Source organism: Melanotaenia boesemani, chromosome 8, assembly GCF_017639745.1.
Source record: "Melanotaenia boesemani isolate fMelBoe1 chromosome 8, fMelBoe1.pri, whole genome shotgun sequence".
NCBI lineage: Eukaryota > Metazoa > Chordata > Actinopteri > Atheriniformes > Melanotaeniidae > Melanotaenia > Melanotaenia boesemani.
Window position 1 is genome coordinate 29969812 of NC_055689.1, and position 20822 is coordinate 29990633.

At 39.4% G+C, this 20822-nt stretch overlaps 1 protein-coding gene across 5 annotated transcripts in view; it reads right to left on the reverse strand.

The window, feature by feature from the left end:
• Nucleotides 1–1846: 1846 nt before the first annotated feature.
• The window catches only part of LOC121644308 (nuclear receptor coactivator 2-like), a 71167-nt gene continuing 52191 nt past the window's right edge, over nucleotides 1847–20822 (reverse strand). For 2 of the 5 annotated variants that reach the window (XM_041992172.1, XM_041992173.1), the window contains 13 exons: nucleotides 17969–19196; nucleotides 14072–14303; nucleotides 13720–13908; nucleotides 12713–12892; nucleotides 12519–12624; nucleotides 12261–12429; nucleotides 11786–12106; nucleotides 9139–9216; nucleotides 8566–9010; nucleotides 7629–7863; nucleotides 7354–7507; nucleotides 7158–7232; nucleotides 1847–6362 (listed from right to left, as the gene is read on the reverse strand). In XM_041992172.1, coding sequence (XP_041848106.1) covers nucleotides 6351–6362; nucleotides 7158–7232; nucleotides 7354–7507; nucleotides 7629–7863; nucleotides 8566–9010; nucleotides 9139–9216; nucleotides 11786–12106; nucleotides 12261–12429; nucleotides 12519–12624; nucleotides 12713–12892; nucleotides 13720–13908; nucleotides 14072–14303; nucleotides 17969–19196 — 3424 coding nt within the window. In that variant the 3' untranslated portion in view covers nucleotides 1847–6350. Of the gene's footprint in view, nucleotides 6363–7157; nucleotides 7233–7353; nucleotides 7508–7628; nucleotides 7864–8388; nucleotides 9011–9138; nucleotides 9217–11785; nucleotides 12107–12260; nucleotides 12430–12518; nucleotides 12625–12712; nucleotides 12893–13719; nucleotides 13909–14071; nucleotides 14304–17968; nucleotides 19197–20822 lie in introns of those variants that run through there. The other 3 variants (XM_041992174.1, XM_041992175.1, XM_041992176.1) reach the window with 3 other exon arrangements.

The window sequence follows — 20822 nt, forward strand, 5'->3', positions numbered from 1 at the left end:
TATATATATATATATATATATATATATATATGTGTGTGTGTGCGTGTGTGTGTGTGTGTGTGTGTGTGTCTTTTCTCCAGCACGTTCCCATTTACCGGACTTAATCAAACATAACAAGATTCAAACATTTGAGTAAACTCTAAAAAGATTTTAAAAAAAAAACATTTTTAGAGTTATATGTCATTACATTAAAATGGTTTTAGTTATTTTTAATGATAGAGCCACTTTTCAGTTTCAAATTTTATCCAACTACTATTTTTGTGCCTTACGGAGAAAAAAAGAGTGATTCGTCCTCTTTTTTTTCGCCCATCTTTGGCTGTCACGAGCCGGTCTTGGGAGCCAAAGCCGAAGCTGGAGAGAGGCTAACAGGTATCTTCCTAATTGACAGCCGAATCGACCAATAAGCGCTCAGACCACCTACGGAGTAAAATTCCATCCAATTAGAACGAGGCCACAGTCAGGAAGTAATCCATTATCAGCGTCAATTCACAAGTTTCTTCACAATCCAAAGATTACAATGAAGTGACGGTTGTTACAGCATAAAAAGTTGACATAATGCAACACCAGCAGATTAGATTGTTGGCTGGGATTATGTAACTGGAGCAAGAAAGACCTGATTAAAGAACAAAAGGGCAGGACATTTCCAAATATTAGTATGTGGCCTCTGACATTATCAGTATTTGTCAAATGTGTATTCTTGTATCATGTCCAGAAGTTTAGATTTTAAACCCATGCCTAAAAATATCCATTTAACTCTGTATTTGAGGCAATCTGTTTCATAGAGTTCATGACCCACAGTTATTCATTTAGGCTGCAGACATTATCTCACCGATTCTAAGCACGACCCCTCACACCCGTCCCCACTCAGCAGCTGTTATATTTCATAATGTTACATTTATGTCAAACGGGTTTATCTGTGCACGTGTTGGAACAGGTTTCATCCTGTATCACAGCTGGGACACAACATGGCTGTATGATTAAACACTCAGAGGGCACAACGAGGCCAACGGATGCTGGATCAGTTTCAAGTTTTTGTCTGTAAAATAAAGAAAAGTTTGGTTCTCGTGCAGTCTTGTGACATTTTTGGTGCTCCTCACTTCTTCAAATTTGATTCCAGGATTCAAAATGAGGAACTGCTTCAATGGTAAATGACTCGGTGTGTGTCACAGTACTCAAAGTATCATTAAAATCAAATAAGAAAGACATAGCTTTTTATAATTTGTAATAAAAAACAATTGTCCTCAAATGCATCCTCAGAGGTTTGGCATCTTTAAAGGCTTTTGGATCTCAGTGATACAAAGCTGTCTTTATTCATCTATGGCTAGGATCAGCTACTACTGAGAGGTTATTGAAATTCAATTTTGAAAAGGTTCCCGAATCAATAAGGAAAATTTTCTAAAACCCACAGATTTTGAAAGCCACTTTAAAAACATGTTAAATGTCTGAAATGGACCTGAAATTTAACCGTGTGGGAATTTACATTACATTGTACAGCAGAGCTGCATTTTTTAGTTTTAGTAGTTAGTAGTTAGTTTTAGTTTTTTAGTTAATATACCTACAAAAGATAGAAGTTACAAAAGACAAAAAGTCCCCAATTTAAATGACTTTTTTCTAAACCTAATGAACTATGACACTAATATAAAATCTAGTCTAATTACTATCGTAGTTACTGAAAACTGAATTCAACATAAGGAAAATGGTGACACCTGCTGGTGATTTAGGAGAACTGCAAAGTGAAATGACCTGTTATGACTGTGATTTCCAACTATAAGGCCTTTTCTCCAACACGTTCCCATTTACCAGACTTAATTAATCTTATTTTAAATGAAACACAGAAGCTGAGCAATTCAATAAAAATAATTTATTTACAGTCGCATAAATCATAAATTAACAAGCAGCATTGGCAGAAGCAACATTAGAGTTGACAGTTTGCATAGTGTGTAAGTATCTGTGTAATAAAACACCCACACTCTGAATAAACAGCCTGTACTGGACCGTGTCACTGCTGAGATGTTTAATATGAACTTCACAGCATAGGATACTTCAAATGAAATAATAAAGAACAAAACATATCTCAAACTAAAACAGTGATCTTTGAACCCCATACTCTCTTTCTGCTTTGACATCTTATTCTGAGATCAGGTTCCAGGATGCCAAATGCATTTTAAAAGCAGAGATAATTCACATAATGTTTTGTTGTGTCATCATCCAAGAGAAAATGCTGTTAAAAGGGGCAGTAAGTATGATTTCTATAACATATTAGTGGTTAGGATGCAGATCAGTATCAGCTGTATGATCTTGAAAGCAGAGATTTCAGATTTTATGAGCTTTAAATATAAAAGAGGAAAAACTATAGCTGAAAAAAAGAGGAAAAACTGACGGCATTCTCTCCATTTTGGCCAAAGAGGTGAATTCATTTATCTTATTTAAAGGGTTACATTGTCACATTTCCTTCTTCTGTATGACTTCATATTGACCCTCCATGTTAAATATTTGCGCATCAAAGAGAAAACAGTAAAACAGTCACATGTTTGAACAAATACTTCCCAATTTACATTAACAGAATCAACAAATTTCATGCATGGCTATGCTTAAACACAACTGTTTAAAAGACGTAGTTCAGAATTAAACTGACCTGTTCAAACACCAAAGTCATAAAACACAAGCTAGGAGAAAGATGCAGTGCTGGGTCAGAAAATGTAGAATTTTTTTCAAGGTTAAATACATTTGTCTGAGGGGGTGTGATGGCTTCAGAGAGAGCCATACAACAGCTTCAGACAGCAAGATAAAGCAGTGACAATACTCTAAACATAGCACATACTTAGACTGATGCCGATATTTTTAGCTGGCTAAAATGTGCTTTGCTGTTAGTGCCACCATCTTTGGTTTCCTCTCCAAACTGGGGTTGTAGTCTACACAAGGTAAAAAACATAGCCCCAATTCTAAATATGATGGATAACATGATGCAAATAAAAAAAAAGGGTAACTGCAGAAATACTTGAACTTGAACTTTTTGGAGTAATCTAGTAAAAACACTGAATTCAAGACAAGCATCAATAAAACATACCCAGTACCTAACTTCCTTTTACAATATTTTCAATATTAAGCTCTCTGTGCATAAAATACCACATCAGTAGGAAAAAAAACATCAGCTGGATCACTTGTTGCATGTCTAACTATGATGTTATCTCAACGCACTTAAATGGGAATTTTAAAAGAAAAGAAGAAAAAAAAAAAAACAATACTTAATGCCCCTTTAGAAAACAAAACAAAAACAAAACATGTTAGTCAGGGAGAATGTCAAAACACTGTAACTACAGACAAAATTAGAAAAATTTGCACCTGCTGATATAACCATCATTTCCAGGAGTTGATCGTCAGGTTGACTTGTAGCCTGACATCTCACAGGGATATTTAATTAAAAAAAAAAAAAAAAAAAAACACTCAGCTCATCTATTACCTCATCAGCTGAATTAAGTGGTGAATTGCTCACTCAGCACTGTGACACGAATGGTACTCTGTTAAACCGTACAGTTACAGACCACAGAGAGAATCAACTAAGGCATTATGCTATGCTGAGCATCTCAAAGTATTTACAAGAAATTGCAGTATTCTAGCAGTTAATGTATAAAATATTCCGTACATTGCATCAGTTTAACAGTTCCTTCATGTACAAAATTAGGAGACACTGTATATGAATGTTCAGCTCCACCCTAATCCTGCAACGAGTTTGACATTCAGAACATTTCCATGGCTTGTAGCTTGACAACCTTAATCTGAGATTTTACACTTTTACATGCTGGAGTCAAGAGTGAGTAAAAACAAATGTAGAAAGAAATCAAAATGCTTGATTTTCTTTACAGTGTTTCAGTTAGCATTTTCCATCCATTACACAATTACAGTATGGGCTTAACAGATTTTAAATCATCTTAAAGAAAATAAATAAATAATAGACAGAAAGGGGTTCAACAAATAGTCTCCAGTTACAGTTCAAAGGTTACCGGTATGAAATGGCACCTAATAAAACAGCACCTTTGAAACTGATGCACTGAAACTATTATCAACATTGCTCTATACTGTAAAAGTTCAAATGTTTTTGGATAGTAAAGATAAAAGTTTAATTTAGTTAAAAAAAAAATCAGTGATATAAGAACCAGGTCAAGATTTCTTAGTGCATGATAACTAGACAGAAATGTACCAAAGTAATAACAATCCCCCTCCCCCTCCAAAAGAAAAGAAAAGAAAAACAAAACAAGTTTGACAAGTCCTTTAGCATGACAAAAAGTTAAGCTAGGTAGTACATGTAATGAAAGAATCATTCCTGCAGGCCCACATTTTGAAATAAGTTGTATTAGCATGTTGTATTATTGGATGCACACACGTTTAAAGACAAAGCTGCTTTGAAGGCAGAAATAATGTCACTAGTTAAAAGTTTCTCCAGAAAATGTGGTCTGAAAGTAAGTCAAACAAGAATAACATCAAGCTAACAGCTATGTTACCATGTACATGTACATGTATTAGCAGCTACACCAGCAAAACAGGGCTGTAATGCTAATGTGCTAACACCCAAATTGCTAAAGGGGAAGTAAAGCTACTATTTGCCACCAAGAACAAAAACCTTTATGCTTTCTATGTGCTAATGTGTGTGCTAACAGTGCCTTTACACTATTAATTAACAGAAATAAGATTTAAATCTAACTTGGGGTGTTAGCATGCTAACTTTCAGTACAGTACAACTGAGTCAGACTGTACCAAATTTCAACAGATTTTTTGTTGAAGCTAAAAGAGCCATTATATTTAACCAGTGACATTTTTCTGGTCTGCTTCTGCTAATGTTTACTGAGCTCCAAACTGCTGCTTTACAATACCACTTAGGAAAACAAATAGGATACCAAAAATCTATGTACACTATCTATACACTTTCACCTTCATTCAAAAAGCAGACTTTAACAGCAGACTTGCATCTCTTTTAAATAGGGATGCAAGTCCCCTGTACTGTAACTATAGTTTAAATATATTAATTTAAAAATCATTGAGTACCATTTTCAGAGGTTTTCTTAGATAATCTTGAATTATTTATAATCTCTAAAATTTCTTCAAACTATAAATAACTAAATTTTAACAGATTTTTCATCATCATCTTCAGTCAGGTTCTGGAGCAGAACCACATGAGATAAAATCTAGAGGTTTCATTTAATTTATCTCTACAGTGTCAAACTTTGTTTCAGCTTCATACACACACACAACAGACACAAACGTTAGTCCATCATCAACACACTGCCTCAGAGACGATTACAGCTGGGTGATTAGTGGGAAAACCACAACACATTCTTACAGCAAACATCCATGTTCATCAGCTGCACATAAAATACAACATTATGACTTGTTAAAAGTAGAGCCAGTGTAGAAGTACCTGACAGAGCAACACCACTGATAAATTTTCATTAGTTGGATTTATTGTTCTGATTGGTGTGCTTCTGTTTATGGAGCTTCTAACTCCAAAAAAGATCTATACAGCTAAGCTGAGGCTTCCAAATAGCAATAGGTGTTGTTCACAGTGGTTATGTTCACTTCCCAGAAACAGAGATAGTTTTACTGCAAGTGGTTTAAAAGCCATACAGCTTCTTGCCTCAAATTCCAGTGTTTACCTATTTATTCATTTTTTTTCTTATGTAAGTGCCACTAACATCTGTGGGTAAAAATCCTGTGTTTGTGAAATTATACAGCTCAGTAGCTAAAAAAAAAAACGCATATAACCTGATATTCTAAAAAAAAATAATAATAATAAATCTGAAGTTTTCAGACATTAAACTAATTTTAGTCAATGCATGTGGAAAATACTTAATTTAAAAGGAAATGTACTCTTTAACGAGTAAACATGACTGCATTTTGCTTTCAGAGCATTTACTTGATTGTTTCACTATGCAGGTGCATGTTTAGAGTAAATGCTCTGATAAATAGGACATAACATGTACAGATTATTTATCAATGATAGTATAAGCTATAGTTAATAACTGAAATGTGTCCCTAAAAGCTCCACGATTATCATACAATTGTGCCTTTGCTTGTTATGATGGTTCAGATGGCAGTTTCCCTGTAATTTTGTGATTTATTACTTTGTCTTTTTTTCCTTTTTGCATAAAACATGAAAAGGATCTAGACCAGTGTGACTGCAGATCAGAGGGTTTTGCATGTCTTGGTTGACCTTCTCCTGTAGTGCCTCTGAGTTAGCTGGTGTGATAGAAGGGGCAGTGTTTTCTTCAACTTCTTCATACTTCTCCACAAGTTAAGTAGGTGTCTGTTTCTTTTGTAAGGATTCCTCTGTAACCTTGTCTCAACCAAAACCGTGGTCAGCAGAAATTCTATAAAAAGAGAGACATTCACAATAGCATTAATCATCAACTGAGCTTGCATCAGGCTTATTATGAAGCAGAAAATGTACATAGTCAAGAAAGCAGCAGTTGATGGTTCAGAAACTTCATGATGGTGGCACATGAGACTGTTAATGCAATTGTGTTTTTATGTGAAAATTATAAAATGAAAATTTGTACTTTTCTTTAGATTAAGGGAAAAATTTAACAAACATTTCTTTTGGTTTTTCACAAGATGCTTTCTAATTTTCAGGTTAGGCACTCATACTGACCACATACTGGTGTCTTGACAACTTTTTCAAGGACAATTAGCAAGAAAAAAAGCTTTTATTTAACTCAAAAAAAAAAAAAAAAAAAAAAATATATATATATATATATATATATATTTCACAAATTCTTTTTTGAAAAAAAGAAAATCCATAATTTAATGAGGACCCAGTGAATTGGGCAGTGTAGCTCTGTAGTTTGGCTTTGCTAATAGAAGGCCAAGTTGCTGTATGAAGACCAAAAATGTATTTGGGCCAAAAACTGAGCCCTGACGTATACCAGATTTACAAAAGCTCATGAATATCTGCAAGCTTTGCTGGGCACATTACAGTGTAGGTATCCTTATCTCTAAAGGTAGACTCTTCCACCACATGAACTAGTGGTGAAAAAGCAGTTGTCCAAACCTTAAAACTGCAAGCGCCATATTTTTTAAAGGCTACTCAGGTTTTGTGTTTTTTTTTAACCCAAAACTTTAAATACACCAGGTTATATATTGAAGAATAACAGTATAGTACTCACAGAATTGACATCACCATCTTGTGTCAACATGTCAATTCCTGCAAGTTGCTCCAGGATCAGGCTGCTGTCACTCACCTGTACCAGTAAGATCACAAACAAAACATATTACCACAGCTGGTAGCCGGTTATGTGACAGAGCAACATGAAAATCAAACTGTTAAAACTACCTAAGCTGTCTGACATGGAGTTTTGTTACCTGGTCATTCATGGAGCTCATCTGCCCCGACATTGGGTTCATGTTGCCACTGCTGCTGCCGATGCCAACTCCCAAGTTCATGTTGCTGCTGTTGTTGTATATTCCTCCACTGGGTTGTGTGGAGTACTGAGACTGGGACTGTTGGGGGTACACACTGAAAGAAGACCAGCTGAGTCAAATAGAGTGTAAAATATATATATAAAAAAAAGGATTCTGTTTATTACGTGAACTTTAGTTATGTTATTGTATCCACGTTCTGGAGAATCTGTTGGTACCTGTTGCTGGTGGAGATATTAGCAGGTTGCGACCATCCGTTGGGATCGGTACTAGGCTGGTAGCTGTGGGGTCCTCCCTGGATGGGAGCCTGGGGCTGGGTTTGGCCCTGGTTCTGCTGCATCATAGGGCCTTGAACCTGCCCCATCCTAGGGGACAGAAGTGGGCTCTGTGGGGTGGCAGCTCCACATGGGAAGCATGACACTGAATCCTGGTGTTGCTGCTGCTGGCTCATTCCTGGAGGATCAGGCAGATAAGATACACATATAAATACATGAATAATACACACTAGCTTAAAGAAGTATTAGTTTTACATTTGTAAATTATAAATAATCCTACTACTTTATACCATTCACAGATCTGTTATGTCATTATTTGGAAAGCTTCACAAAATGAACAGATAATTCATGATAAGGGCCAGCACCACAGCTTTGTCTCTACAACATGATACGGTAGGTAGTTTACCAACTTGGTTGGAAGGGTTAAAAATCATAAAAACAAGAGATGACTTGGAGGGAAAAAGAAAGAAAATCCTCTAAAACAGGCATGTCAAACTGGTCCAGCAAAGGGCCGTGTGGCTGCAGGTTTTTGTTCCAGCCAGCCAAGAGCACACAGTTTGACCAATCAGCTGTCTGAAGACTGAGATCAGTTGATTGAATCAGTCAAATCTGGTGTGCTGCTGCTTGGTTGGAACAAAAACCTGCAGCCACACGGCCCTTTGCTGGACCAGTTTGACATATGTGCTCTAAAACATGACTGATTAGGACGCAAAAATGATTTAATCATGCAAGCTTTAACAGCATCAATTTGACTTTGAAAAAAGGACCCCACACAAAGAGGACATGTGATCACCACCACCACAAGAGAAGAAAGCCACCACATCCTCCATGACGCACACACATACCACTGAGACGTCGCTGCTGAGCTCTAATCATATACCTGAACCGCTGAACTGGAAGGCACTGTGCTGTGATGGCGGACTCATTACACCGCTGTACTGCCCGCCTATATTTCCCATCATGCTCTGGCTGGCTAGAAGATGACTTGGGGAGAGAGGGGAGGAGAAGGGACTGGAGGAGCCAGGATGAGGAGGATGAGGTGGAGGAGGAGAGGGCAGGCCTGTACCGTAGCTGGAGGTCGGGTAGGAGAACTGCTGTAGGTTGCCCTGCGGTAGCCGTGGGTTGGTGCTGCCCATGGGCATCGGTGTAGGAGCGGCACCCCCGCTGGGCATGTTAGGAGGCAGATTGATGCCCTGAGTCCGCATCATCATGGCACGCTGCTGATGCACATGTTGTTGATGCTGATGCTGCTGCTGCCGCTGCCGCAGGTGGTTGCTGAGGTACTCGCGCTGACGCTGGGCCAGCATCTGGGCGTTGAGAGTTCCCTGCAGAGAGAAGCAGATGCATACCAAGATGTGTCTGGATTTTAAAGAAAATTATTTCAAATGTAATGGAGTAACTAAAGTCAGAAAAAAGCAGTATGTTTATGTTTAAGAGTAAAATAGCAACTAACCTGGGTTGGTACATTAGACCGTAGAGGTAGATTTATATTGGAAACTCCACCCATTTGATTCACCATTGGTTGACGGTTCTAAACAAGAAATAAAAATAATCTTTAATACAAATTTCATTTAAAGCTTCAAGATTAATAAAATATGATAAAATTAACAAATTTTCTTTCATCTTATTGTATTTAAGTTAAACTTTGTTAATATAAGCAGAAAGAGGGAGATTTCACATATGTATATGACTTCTTCCTACGCCATTTAGTCTCTGTAGGATTTGTCTAAGAATGATATCCTGACATTGCTCCACTTTGTCACATTGTTTTTCAGCGTGAGCACTTGGACATATCTGAGAGAGATCATTTTAGTGCAAAGAGGCAGCAGCGTCACCCACTGTAGGCCCACTTCATACAGACAGACAGGAAATCCCCTTTTCTATCACCCTTAGCTACGGTAAATCTAATATTTGTAACAGCTGAGAAGCATGCAAAAGAAACTAAAAAAAGGAAGACCTTTCAGAAAAAAACAAAAACCAGGGCTGTCAAAATGAACATGTTAATGCAAAGAGATTAATCTGTGGAATAATAGGTTAATTTTTTAACGGATTAAGAGTTATAACTCATATGAAAAAATCTAATTTGTTGTTATCTTGGCGAGAGAAGCTTATAGTGGCTGTCTAGGTGCCTCGTCACAGGGCTGAACTGAATCCACCAAATCGATGAGCATAAACTATTCATGGAATCTGTCTAATATTACTCAAATCAGACTACACCACCAGGAGAAGCAGCATTTAGCCGTTATGCTGCAAACAAGTGAAACAAACTGCCAGTGGAGATTAAACTTTAACTAAATGTAGACCTTTAAATCCAGGTTAAAAACATGTTTCTCATGCGCCTATGCATGAAATCTGCACAGTAACTTTTAACTTATCTTGCTTTAAATAATTTTAATTTATTTTACAATTATTTTATTGTGATTTTTGCTATCTGTTGCTGCCTTTTTACTGCTTTTTAGTACAGCACTTTGAATTACTTGTGCATGAAATGTGCTATACAAATAAACTTGCCTTGCCTACACACATGGCTATATAGTTGACTCATGTGAGGTTAACACTGGCAAAAAAGGTGTGAAGTTAATTACAAAAGACAGACAAATTACAGCTACATGTTTGCAGAGTTTGTGCTTTGAAAGATGGATGAACGTTTCTTGTTTTTTTAAACCAAATTTCAAGTGAAATTATTCAGTAATTCTAGTTTTTACTTTAGAGTCCAACCTCTGCATGAACTTCTCCTCCAGACTCCCACTGGAGCAACAGTCACATCTCACTTCTGACCACACTGCTCATTACGGCTATTTTAGGGGGATAATAAACACAGCTTTCCACCAGGTGGCAGCCTGTACTAATACACAGTGTGCACTAAAAGAAGACACTGTACTCACAAACACAACGAATGCATTAATATGAACGCAGTACAAGATAAAGATGCTGGTCATACAGTCCAACAACAAGAATATATTGGATTTTTTTCAATGCAAAAGTCTAATATTTTGTCAATTACTTACTTAAGGTATGGTGTTGTAAATACTGGGTGATCTTACTGAGTGTGTGACTTTGTGTGGGTGCGTGTCTAAGCTGCAGGGAATTGCTGATCAAGCTAGAAAGCTGAAACCTGTTTGTTCTTTTCTGGGTGCTGCTGTTTAAACTCGGTGAACCCTGCTGACCTCCCTGTCTGCTCTGATGAGTCTCTTTTAATGAGAAAAATGTAGGATGATATGTTTATTTATTTGTGTTTTGTAATAATAATTTTTATAGAGATTTGGTCCTGGGTTAAAGGGAGAAAACAATGAAAAGTGATTTTTTTAAACATGCTTACAAAAAAAAGATCAAGTAATTTATGGTTATAATGAGACATGAATATGACTGTAGAATAGAATGAAAGAGAAAATAGCCACACCATAGATATTTGTAATAATGTCAGAATTTTAAAAAAAGGATTGTCTTCATTTAAATTGGACAATCTAGATTTCTTTTCTTTGCGTGAATATATGACATGAACTTTACAGCCATGAGAGAACTATTTAAGTTACATTTTTACAAATAATATCAGAAATGTACTGTTTTGATCCTAAATTATTAAGCAGTAAATACATAATTAAACAAACTTAGGTAGGAATCCCTGGTTGAGGGACAAATATATTTAACTGGTTGATTTAATTCTGGGATAGAAAAAAAAGACAGAAAACATGTACACAGCTTTCGATGCAAGCACGTTCATAAACACCAAATACAACCAGTTAATGAAACATGTTTTTAAAAGCTCATTGGTAAGTGGTAAAAACAGTAATATCAGTTCAACACAACTGTAACAACCAGTCATCTCACTCTGACATAAAATGATGCTATTTATACCATGCAGAGACCAGAGAGTCAAAAACCTTCCAGTTTAATGTGACCTTGCTTCTATCCAGCAAATAGTTCTTCTTTTTGCATCCATTTTTTACCATAAATCGCACCAGCCACAAGCAACATGACCGCCGAACGACCCACCGGTACTTTGTCACCAACCACTCAGCACCATCTACACTGTAATAAAATAAACTGGAAACAGCTGGAAAACTGCTGGAAGATGATATAAAACATGTCATACCACCTACCAGCTGGGCTTGGAGCCTGTGCTGCAGCTGGAGCCTCAGGTTGTTGGGCTGTTGGGGGACCACTGGATTGGGCCCTCCTGGTCTCATGCTAGCAGGCCTAGGCCCTGCCACACCAGGCATCCTCATCATTGGGGGGTAACTGGCAGGTGCCATCCTCTGAGGTCCCATGTGGCCACCCATGGATGCACCATGGTAACCACTATCAGGAGGCATGCCGCCATAACCTGGCTGACCACTGTAGTGTTGACTGTAGAGAGGAGGTTTCAGGCTGGCAGAAGGGTCGGAGGAACCCAAGTACTGGTCCTGCTCTGACAGAGGACCCTATAGGAGGTGAAAGAGAGAAGCGTGACAAAGATGCATACCACGTTTTATTGCCAAATCTTTTTATATTCATTGGATCTAAAACAAGTTTAAAATACTCTATAACAAATGCTGTATCGCTCAGAGATGCGTTGCTTGGTTACAAGGAGCTCACCTGTCCTGCCAGAGTGGGGATTCCTAGCATCTTGTCAATTTCCTCCAGACCCTCGTAGTCCTTAAGCACTGAGCAGAGCTGGTTTAGGAGAGCTCCTTCATCAGGCTGGCCCTCAGGCCCCGCCCCACAACACCCGACCCCTTCCTCCTGGGGAATGCCGTACGGTGGCCTGCAAGGTAAATTACTGTTAACCAGCCATACAAGTTTCTGCTCAGGCAAACACTTCTCTGCTGCTTTAGGGATAGATGGGAGCCATACCTGGTTTGATTCCCATAATGATCCATCAGCATTCGGTCTGGCCATGGCGCAGTCTGATTGGGCGGAGCCTGCTGATGGTGGTATGGCGGCGCTGCCATCTCCATGTCTGCATATAAGAAAAATAGAAAAATGTAACTCAGGACTTGATGAGAGCTGATGTCAGAGTGTGGGTTTCTGTCTTTGTTTCTTCTTACCATTGCCCATCATTTGCATGTTGACCATGGTTCTGGATCCAGGTGGGCCACCACCTCTTGCAGGGAGTGCAGGATTCATGTTGGGGACCATGCGACCAACCCCCTGCCCCATCATTGACCCTGCAGTGCTCCCTATGGGGCCCTGGGGACCCCAGCCTTGCTGCATGTTACCCCTGATGCCTTTTTTAGACAGAAAATATGTTAAGTCATTTCATGCAAAATCTACAGCTAAATTGAAGACAGGAGATGACTTTTTCTGTCTTTATTATTTCTCAAAGTCCTAAAGTCCATCTATTTTTTTTACATTTAACTTTTACATTTTATGAGTTGAAAAAACAAAACCAAATTTATGCTGCTTTCTCTTCCCTCGGTGGGCACTGACATACTTCTGTGAATTACAATGTAGACTATGGCTCAAAGTTTTGGAAACAGAATTTGTGTTACTCTTTTATTCAAGACATTTGTTGCTGCCACATTTTTGCCTACTTTGCCCTGGTTTTAAAGATGCTTGATGCAGTTTCCCATGCCTCCCTTTGTTTTATGACAAACTGTAAACCCCGGACACATCACTGTGAACTTTATTTTCATGATGGATGGCCTGATCTGGCAACCCTACACAGGTAGGGAGGGAGCAGAACTCTCTCAGGATGTCTACATGCTGACTGCTCCCCATGTTTTGAGTTTGGGAAAACTGAATTTCAGTATTGTGCTCCTCCAGACTGGAAAAGCCTGAAATATCATTTAACTACAAGACCTAGTCTATTTTAATCATTTTAAATCTATATTGAAAGACCTGGAGCTGCAATCACTGACCTTTCACTGCTTTTAGTTTCTTTATAAACGGGTTGACTTTCTTAGTTGGTTTTCTTTTGTCTGTTTTTATTGTAACTGTATTTTAAAATGTGAGTGTGTTGTAAGTGGGTTGTGCTGCTATTTTTATTGGCCAGGACCCCCTTGAAAAAAAGACTGGCTAAATAAAATAAAAGATTCTTCTTGTTCTGCCTCACCTGTGTTGGCCATGCTGTTGTGGGATCCTGGCATGCCTTGCTGCTGCAGTAAGGAGTAGGGGCTGCTGTTCCTGTGCTGAGGAGGGAACGACCTGGTGGGACTGGGGCCCATGCTGCCATCCAGAGACATGCTCCTGACTGGAGGAGCGCCTTGACCTGGCTGGCCCGGCCTGGCGCCATTAAAACCTGCTGGGATGAAAAGCATTTCCTTTTTAATTATAGAACAGTATAAATTCTGACAGACAAATGTGACGAAGTGTCTACATTTCTTCTCAGAAATGATTAAAACTGAATCCATTTGAATCATTTTTAAGATCCATAAATAATCAAAGACACTGTGTTGCAGACGTACTTGCAGGACCGATGGGAGGGAAGGCTCTGTGCTGGCCGGGCGAGTTGCTCCTGCTGCTGCTGCTGTCAGTCATCTGCAGGATGTCATTGATGATGGCCTGTTTGTCCACAGAGGAGCCAGGTGGCACAGAAGAGGAAGAAGATGAAGAGGATGGTGGCTGACTGGGGAACAGCTGCTGCTGCTGCTGGCCGCCACTTTGCAGGTCCTCCAGCAGGTCCTCAAGCTCACTGGTCTGAGATGACATCAGCCACATGGGGGAAAAAAAAGTTAAAAAAGACACATAGAGTGCTCCTAGGTAGAAATTTATGTTCTTGATTTTGAATATGTTTGTCGAGGCAAGTATCAGGCTCTTAGATTTAAAAAGTTTTGTCCGAAAAGAAATACGACTACTTTTACTTCAGGTAGAGAAAACATTTCAAGGGCAGAAAAAAAGTGGAAAAAGTGGAAATAAAAAAATGCAAAGGCTGTTATTCAAGTTAGATGACACCTTTGGCAGAAATGGAATCCCCCCTCTCATTAATACAGTGTAACCTAACCCACACACACACACACACACACTCAACATGCTGAGAGAGATGGTTTCCTGGGGCAGTTTGGCTGATGAATAGAGGAAGAGCTAAAAATAAAACTGCTGGGACTAATGAGGTCATGTGTGATGTACAGTAGGACACACAGTCATTGGTCTGCAGCACAAAGTCTGTCCACAAACACACACACACACACACAAAGTGAAAAGAGAATGATCACATACCAAACACAACATCTAAAATTAGTATTATTATCTCAAACATGAGTAATGTACCTATTTATATACAATTAAACACAGAGTGCTGAAAGACATATTTTGTATGAACGTCTTCTCTCTCAGTGGACTCTTGCTTGTACCGTGCAGTGTGTAATAGTGAGTGACGCACACACCAATGTTTCCAGAATGGGTAGTAAAGCTGACTTTGATAGGCAGTTTCAGGTTTTGTGTCAGACACACAACAGGTAGCCGGTTAAAAACATGTTTTCAGGTCTGCACAGGGTGGCAGCTGACTGATACTGCTGTAGTTTTATACAGTTGTGCTAAATAACAAAAAACTCACGTCTTACCAGGATTGAATGCTCAATGAATATGTTTAACAACAAGGAGGGAAAGCTATTTACTTTTCATTGAGATGCTGCAGCTTTGCTGCCTGATGCATGCTCCCATAAATGCCCTGAAATAAAATGTGCATGCAGCTAAATTTAAATTGCAGTCTTTAAAATGATCTGCTAACTATCTGCAGATTATTGTACAAAAGTTGAAAATATGAGACAACTGTTTTTTGTTTTGATCTGTATGAAACTTGGGAAAGTTAATGACAGCAACCTGATTTTAAAGTGTGAAGCTGAACAATAGCAGAAAGAGTAACTTCAGTGATTGGGATGTGGCTGAAAAGCTCACATATGTTCATTTTTTGAGATTTTTGAATTTGATAACTTTTCACAAAGTCTGAAACTAATAAAAACCTGGTGTTGGACTGTTAGTAGCATGGTTTGAAAATTTAAAAACATTAATATGTGGTTATAAATTTCACAGTCGCTAAGTGTGTGTGTGTGGTTTAGCAAAGCAAAGTTAAAAGTTTGAAGTGTGTTTTGCCTTTTTTCCTAACTTTATCTAAAGGAAGACTCGCAGCTTCAGACTGTCACCTTATTTATATAAATAAAAAAAATTAACAACTATACTGTGTTTTGACCCATTTTTGGATGAGTGCCTTTGACACAAATCCACAAGAAATGTACTAAACTGACCAAAGGCCTGTAGACGAAATTCATTAATGTCCCCAAAAGAAAAATGATAAAAATAACTCACTTCCAAGTAGCATTTTCAATCCACTAATGAGATAAATATTTTAGAAGTAGGAACTTAAATCTGTCCCACCCTCTGTCTTCAAGTGGCTAAAATATACAAATAATTCCTTCATAACTAATGTTAGGGATTTCATTATCACATATATTTATATATATTTATTTTTAATCCCTTTTTAATCCTCTGTCTTCAGCTCTGTCAGTCCACGTCCTCTTTCAAAAAACATGACAATTCTGATCTGGTTGCACTCTTTTGTTTTTACATTCTAACTCATAATAAAGTCATGGCTGGTCTCTTTAGAATTCTAACATGACTGGATTCGCCATTTGTCTTCCTCCTCTCCTCCCGTATAAGCAGCCATCAGGTGACGGAGGCCCAGAAAAGTGCTAAACATCAGGTTTTGCTCTTCTGGGAAGTGAGAAGAGTACTTTGCAGGCCTAAACTGGCCCATGGGAGAAGCGGGACAATTACTGGTGGCCTGGACCTGAACGTGTCTTGCTTGTCAAAAATTAAATAAATAAATAAAATCACAGTGCATCACATCTGTGTGGCTGCTTGGTCTGCCTGGCACTGACACCTGTGCACAGACAAAATCATTTGTGCAAAGCATGCGGAGGCGGAACAACTGCGATGCAGAGAAACGTGGCGGTGAAATGGACTCGGGGGGGAAAAAAAGACGAAAGTGGGAAGACGGCTGAGGAGGAGGCGGAAAGTGTCTGAAAATTTTGGATATTTTCAAATCAGCAGCAGCGACATCCCGTGAGCTCACTGTTTCATAAATGAGTGGAGAGGAGCGACGGTGTGTTACAAGCTGCAAATTTTTATCTGAACATGATATGATGAGCACTAGTTGAGATTCTCAGGGGCCGTTTTTATGTAGCTGTAATAATGATATTGATACTAGTTGTTGTCAAAACTTTATTCTATTGTTAATGTTGCTGTGTGTTGTTGTACTGTTTTATCGCTCATCAGCCCACATTACACAAAAGCTACCAGTTATCCCAACCTTGGACATACAGTGGGTCCTATATATATTTCCTGGTATCATAGATAAAATATAAGTTCATTTTACATGTTGTGTTAAAGTCACAGGTAGATATTTCAATGCTAAGGCTGATCAGCTTGTCGGTACACACAGGCAACTGTCCACACCTGTTCTTGTCCAGATCAGAAACAGCTGTAAACTGGGCCAATGAGGAACAATTTATTAGTCTAGATTAAAAGTTGACGACTTTGTGACTTCATCAGCGTGTCAGTGTGTTTATCTGGTTGCAAATGATGTGATTGCAGTGTTTTATGCTTGTTGGCTTATTTCACTGTATGAAATATTTGATGGGTCCTGCTGGACCAAACATACCTCCACAGGTGGGCTGCTGCATGTTAAAATTTGGGAACTGCATTGGAATCCAGCAAAATATCTTCAGAATTTTACTAGTTGTAGTTGTATTACTGACAATGTAATCTTAAATTACAACATGTTTTCTGGACAGTGATGTTTAGATAAACTGAAGATAAATGTGATAATTAGTAGTCTACCAGCTGATTTAGGGTCAAGACAATGGAAATGTGTCCTGTATGCGATCTAATGCTGTAATAACATGCTCCAAGGGACAGAACTACATATCTAAACAGAGGAAACCTGCACTTTATGCATTCAATCTATAGACCAGCAGGGGAAGACTTCAGGAAATACAATCAAAGCCAATTTATATTAAATTTTGTGGGAAAATAAATAAGTTTCCAAAAATTGGTGTGGTAGGCTACAGCATGGTGGCTGTGCTTATTGTTCTTATACCAAATGATTAATGGTTTTAAAGCAACATGATTGATGTAAATTCTGAACCGAGCAGGGATGCTTGCAGAAAAATGTGAAGATAGCATGCTAATGTAATAATGCCATCTAAATTTAATCTGAATTTAAATTGTTTCACTCACATAGCAGTAAAATACATACATTTGATTTTAGGGGGTAAAACATCCAACCCTAACATTTAAAAAGAAAGAGCTAGCAAAGCAGGAGTTTGGATGCCATTTTTTTCATGAAGAATCGCTTCAACATTTACCTGGTCTGCCATGGTGAAAGCTGCTTCTTGCTTCTCAGTCTTAACATTGGACAGCTTCAGTCCATCGACAGGCTCCTTGATGGCTTTATCCAGAATGCTGTTATCATCCCTGTCCAGAAGAAAGCGAAGCAATGCATTGTCCTTCTTTTTGGGGCTCCCTGGCTCTTGCTTTATGCAGAGTTCACCCAGAGCAGCCATGCTATCCCCCGAAGCAGGCTCTGGACCAATGGGGTCCTTTCCAGTTGCCTCGGCTGTTAGCTTGGCCAGCTCCACAGGTGAGGTGCTGTTCTGCAGCAACCTATGAAGAATTTTGTGTTTCTCCTTTAAAGAGGTGGTCTGGTTGTGATGTGCCAACCCGCCTACACCCCCAGCCCCACCAAGCTGGTCCTTACAGTTCTGGTCATCCCCCAGGGTCCCTGATGGTGAGCAGGGATCAGAGGGTTCTGACTTGGTTGTGAGGAGCTGGAGCAGTTTGGTTTGACCTTTGGTGTTCAGATGGTGGTTTGGGGCATCACCATGGTCCCCGAGAATTCCATTTCCTCCCAAGCTTTCAGTATCAATGTCTTTTCCCTCCCCCTGAGCACCCTCTTGGTTGCGGGAGGACAACAGTTCTTCCTGCTCTTCAAAAGTTCCAAATAAGTCAGCCTCTAAACTGGGGTTGCTCTTGGCTAGTTGGCTTCCAGTGTTGGTGCTATGAAGGGGGCTCTGAAGGGCAACTGGTTTTCGGTCAGGTGACTCTGAATGCGGTCCCTCGGTGAGTCCCTGGGAAATCCTGTGGCCCTGGCTTAGAGCTTGCAGTGCGCTAAGGGAGTTAAACCCTTGGCTGTTTCCTGTGCTGCTGCACACAGACGATGGCGATTGGAGGCTGGCTGCAGGAGAGAAAGAGCCAGACGGCTGTTGGGGAAGGTGAGGGCTGCTACAGCTCGGGCTCTGGCGATGACATGGGGACAACATGGCACTCTGGGCCCCTGAGGTCACGCTCGGGCTACCCTGGGCACAAGGGCTGCCTGGCTTGAGTGCATGGCAGTTTCCCTGAGGCGTGGTTGCCCGTCCTGAAACAGCCCCAAAACCACGTCCAGCGGTGCTTGAAGCTGCTGTGGAGTGGTGGGTGTTGCTGGTGACACTGGCATCAGGTGAAGGGGAGGGTCCGCTCATGCTGGTTGGGGTCATTGGCTTGGCTATGCCCTGGCTGCCGGGCATGTCTGCAGTCATGCCACTGATGTTTTCTCTGTATGAAAAAGAAAAAAAAAAGAGAAATAGGCAGGTCATATCTGTCAATGTGGACAAGAGAATGAGTTTGAGTGTGGTTTCAATAAAACCTGTAGAGTCAGTCTTTTTTATTAGAGGGGATATATAAGATCTGGATAGTACTCAAGTCTGAACTCCCAAATGTTTATTTTGTTGTCTGTTAATCATTTCTTCACAACTTGGACAGTACATTTAAGATAATTTATTAAAAAAAATTTTATTACAGTCCTCATTTCAAGGACTCTTCCAAATCCAAAACCATGGTCCTCAGCCAGTGTTCTTTCTGGGTTGGACATGAGGTCCTGCTCCAAGTGAAGGAGTTCAAGTATCTCAGGATCTTGTTCATGAATGAGGGAAGGATGAAGTGGGAGATCAACAGGCATCTGCAGTGATGTGGGCTCTGTACTGGTCTGTTGTAGAAAAGAAAAAGCTCAGCCAAAAGGTGAAGTTCTCGGTTTACTGGTTGATCAACGTTCCTAATCTCACCTATGGTCATGAGTTGTGGATGTGACCAAAAGAACAAAATATGCGCACAAGCAGCCAAAATGAGTTTTCTCAACAGGGTTGCTGGGCTCTACCTTAGAGATCGGGTGAGAAACTTGGTTATTCGAGAGTAGGGCCAGATGAAGAAGCTCAGGCATCTTGTTAGGATGCCTGCTGGAAGCCTACTTGGTGAGGCATTCCAGGCACGTCATACTAGGAGGAAGGCCTGGGAAAGACCCAGGAAACACTAGAGGAACTAAGTCTCTTGGCTGGCGTGGGAACCCCTGTAGATCCCCCCAGATAAGTTGGAAGAATGGCTGGGGAAAATTAAGTCTAGGCATCCCTGCCTGAGCTATTGCCACCACAACCCAACCTCAGATAAGTAGTAGAAAATGAGGAGATTTCAAGGACTATCACCAAAAGGCTCAATCGCCAGCTTCTCTATCTGTCAAAATATCCTTGGCCAAAATACTGAACCCCTACATCGCCCCCAAGTATGCCCAATGGTGCTACATTTAGCATTTATAGTCCAATGATACTTTGATTTAAAAATAATATCAGCATTTCAGAGAGGTGAAACCAGAGTCCAGACTTGATGGTAATGAGACCTTCTAACTTCACAGATGCTCCAAATTTCCAGTGGGGACATGCAAAAACCTACTAGCAATTATAAGAATGCTTTCAATGCTAACAGAAAATAAATGCTTTGCCATGACCTTATTATTATCATTAATTATTGATGAAGGGTATAGATTTAAAACCAACCTTTGTAGCAATAACAAAGCCAATTGCTCAAATTCAACATGAAACCCATTCTCAAACATAATTTTGTGACTCTGACATTTCTTGCTAAAATAAAAATAAAATAAAAACCTATTAGTCAAAATAAAAATTCACTGTACGTGAACTGTTAGGTATGGGTATGCATAGTTTTGTGGCCATAAATAAATTATATTCACAAATAACAAATTTGAACAATTAATTTTTTTTTATGACAACTGTTGCCACTTTGACAATTTAAAGTATTGATGATGTCTCTATATATTTCTCCATTTGTCATATCAGGCATTTGTCAGTCAGGTTCAAACAACTGTCAAATTTGCCGGTCATTGTGCACAAGCAA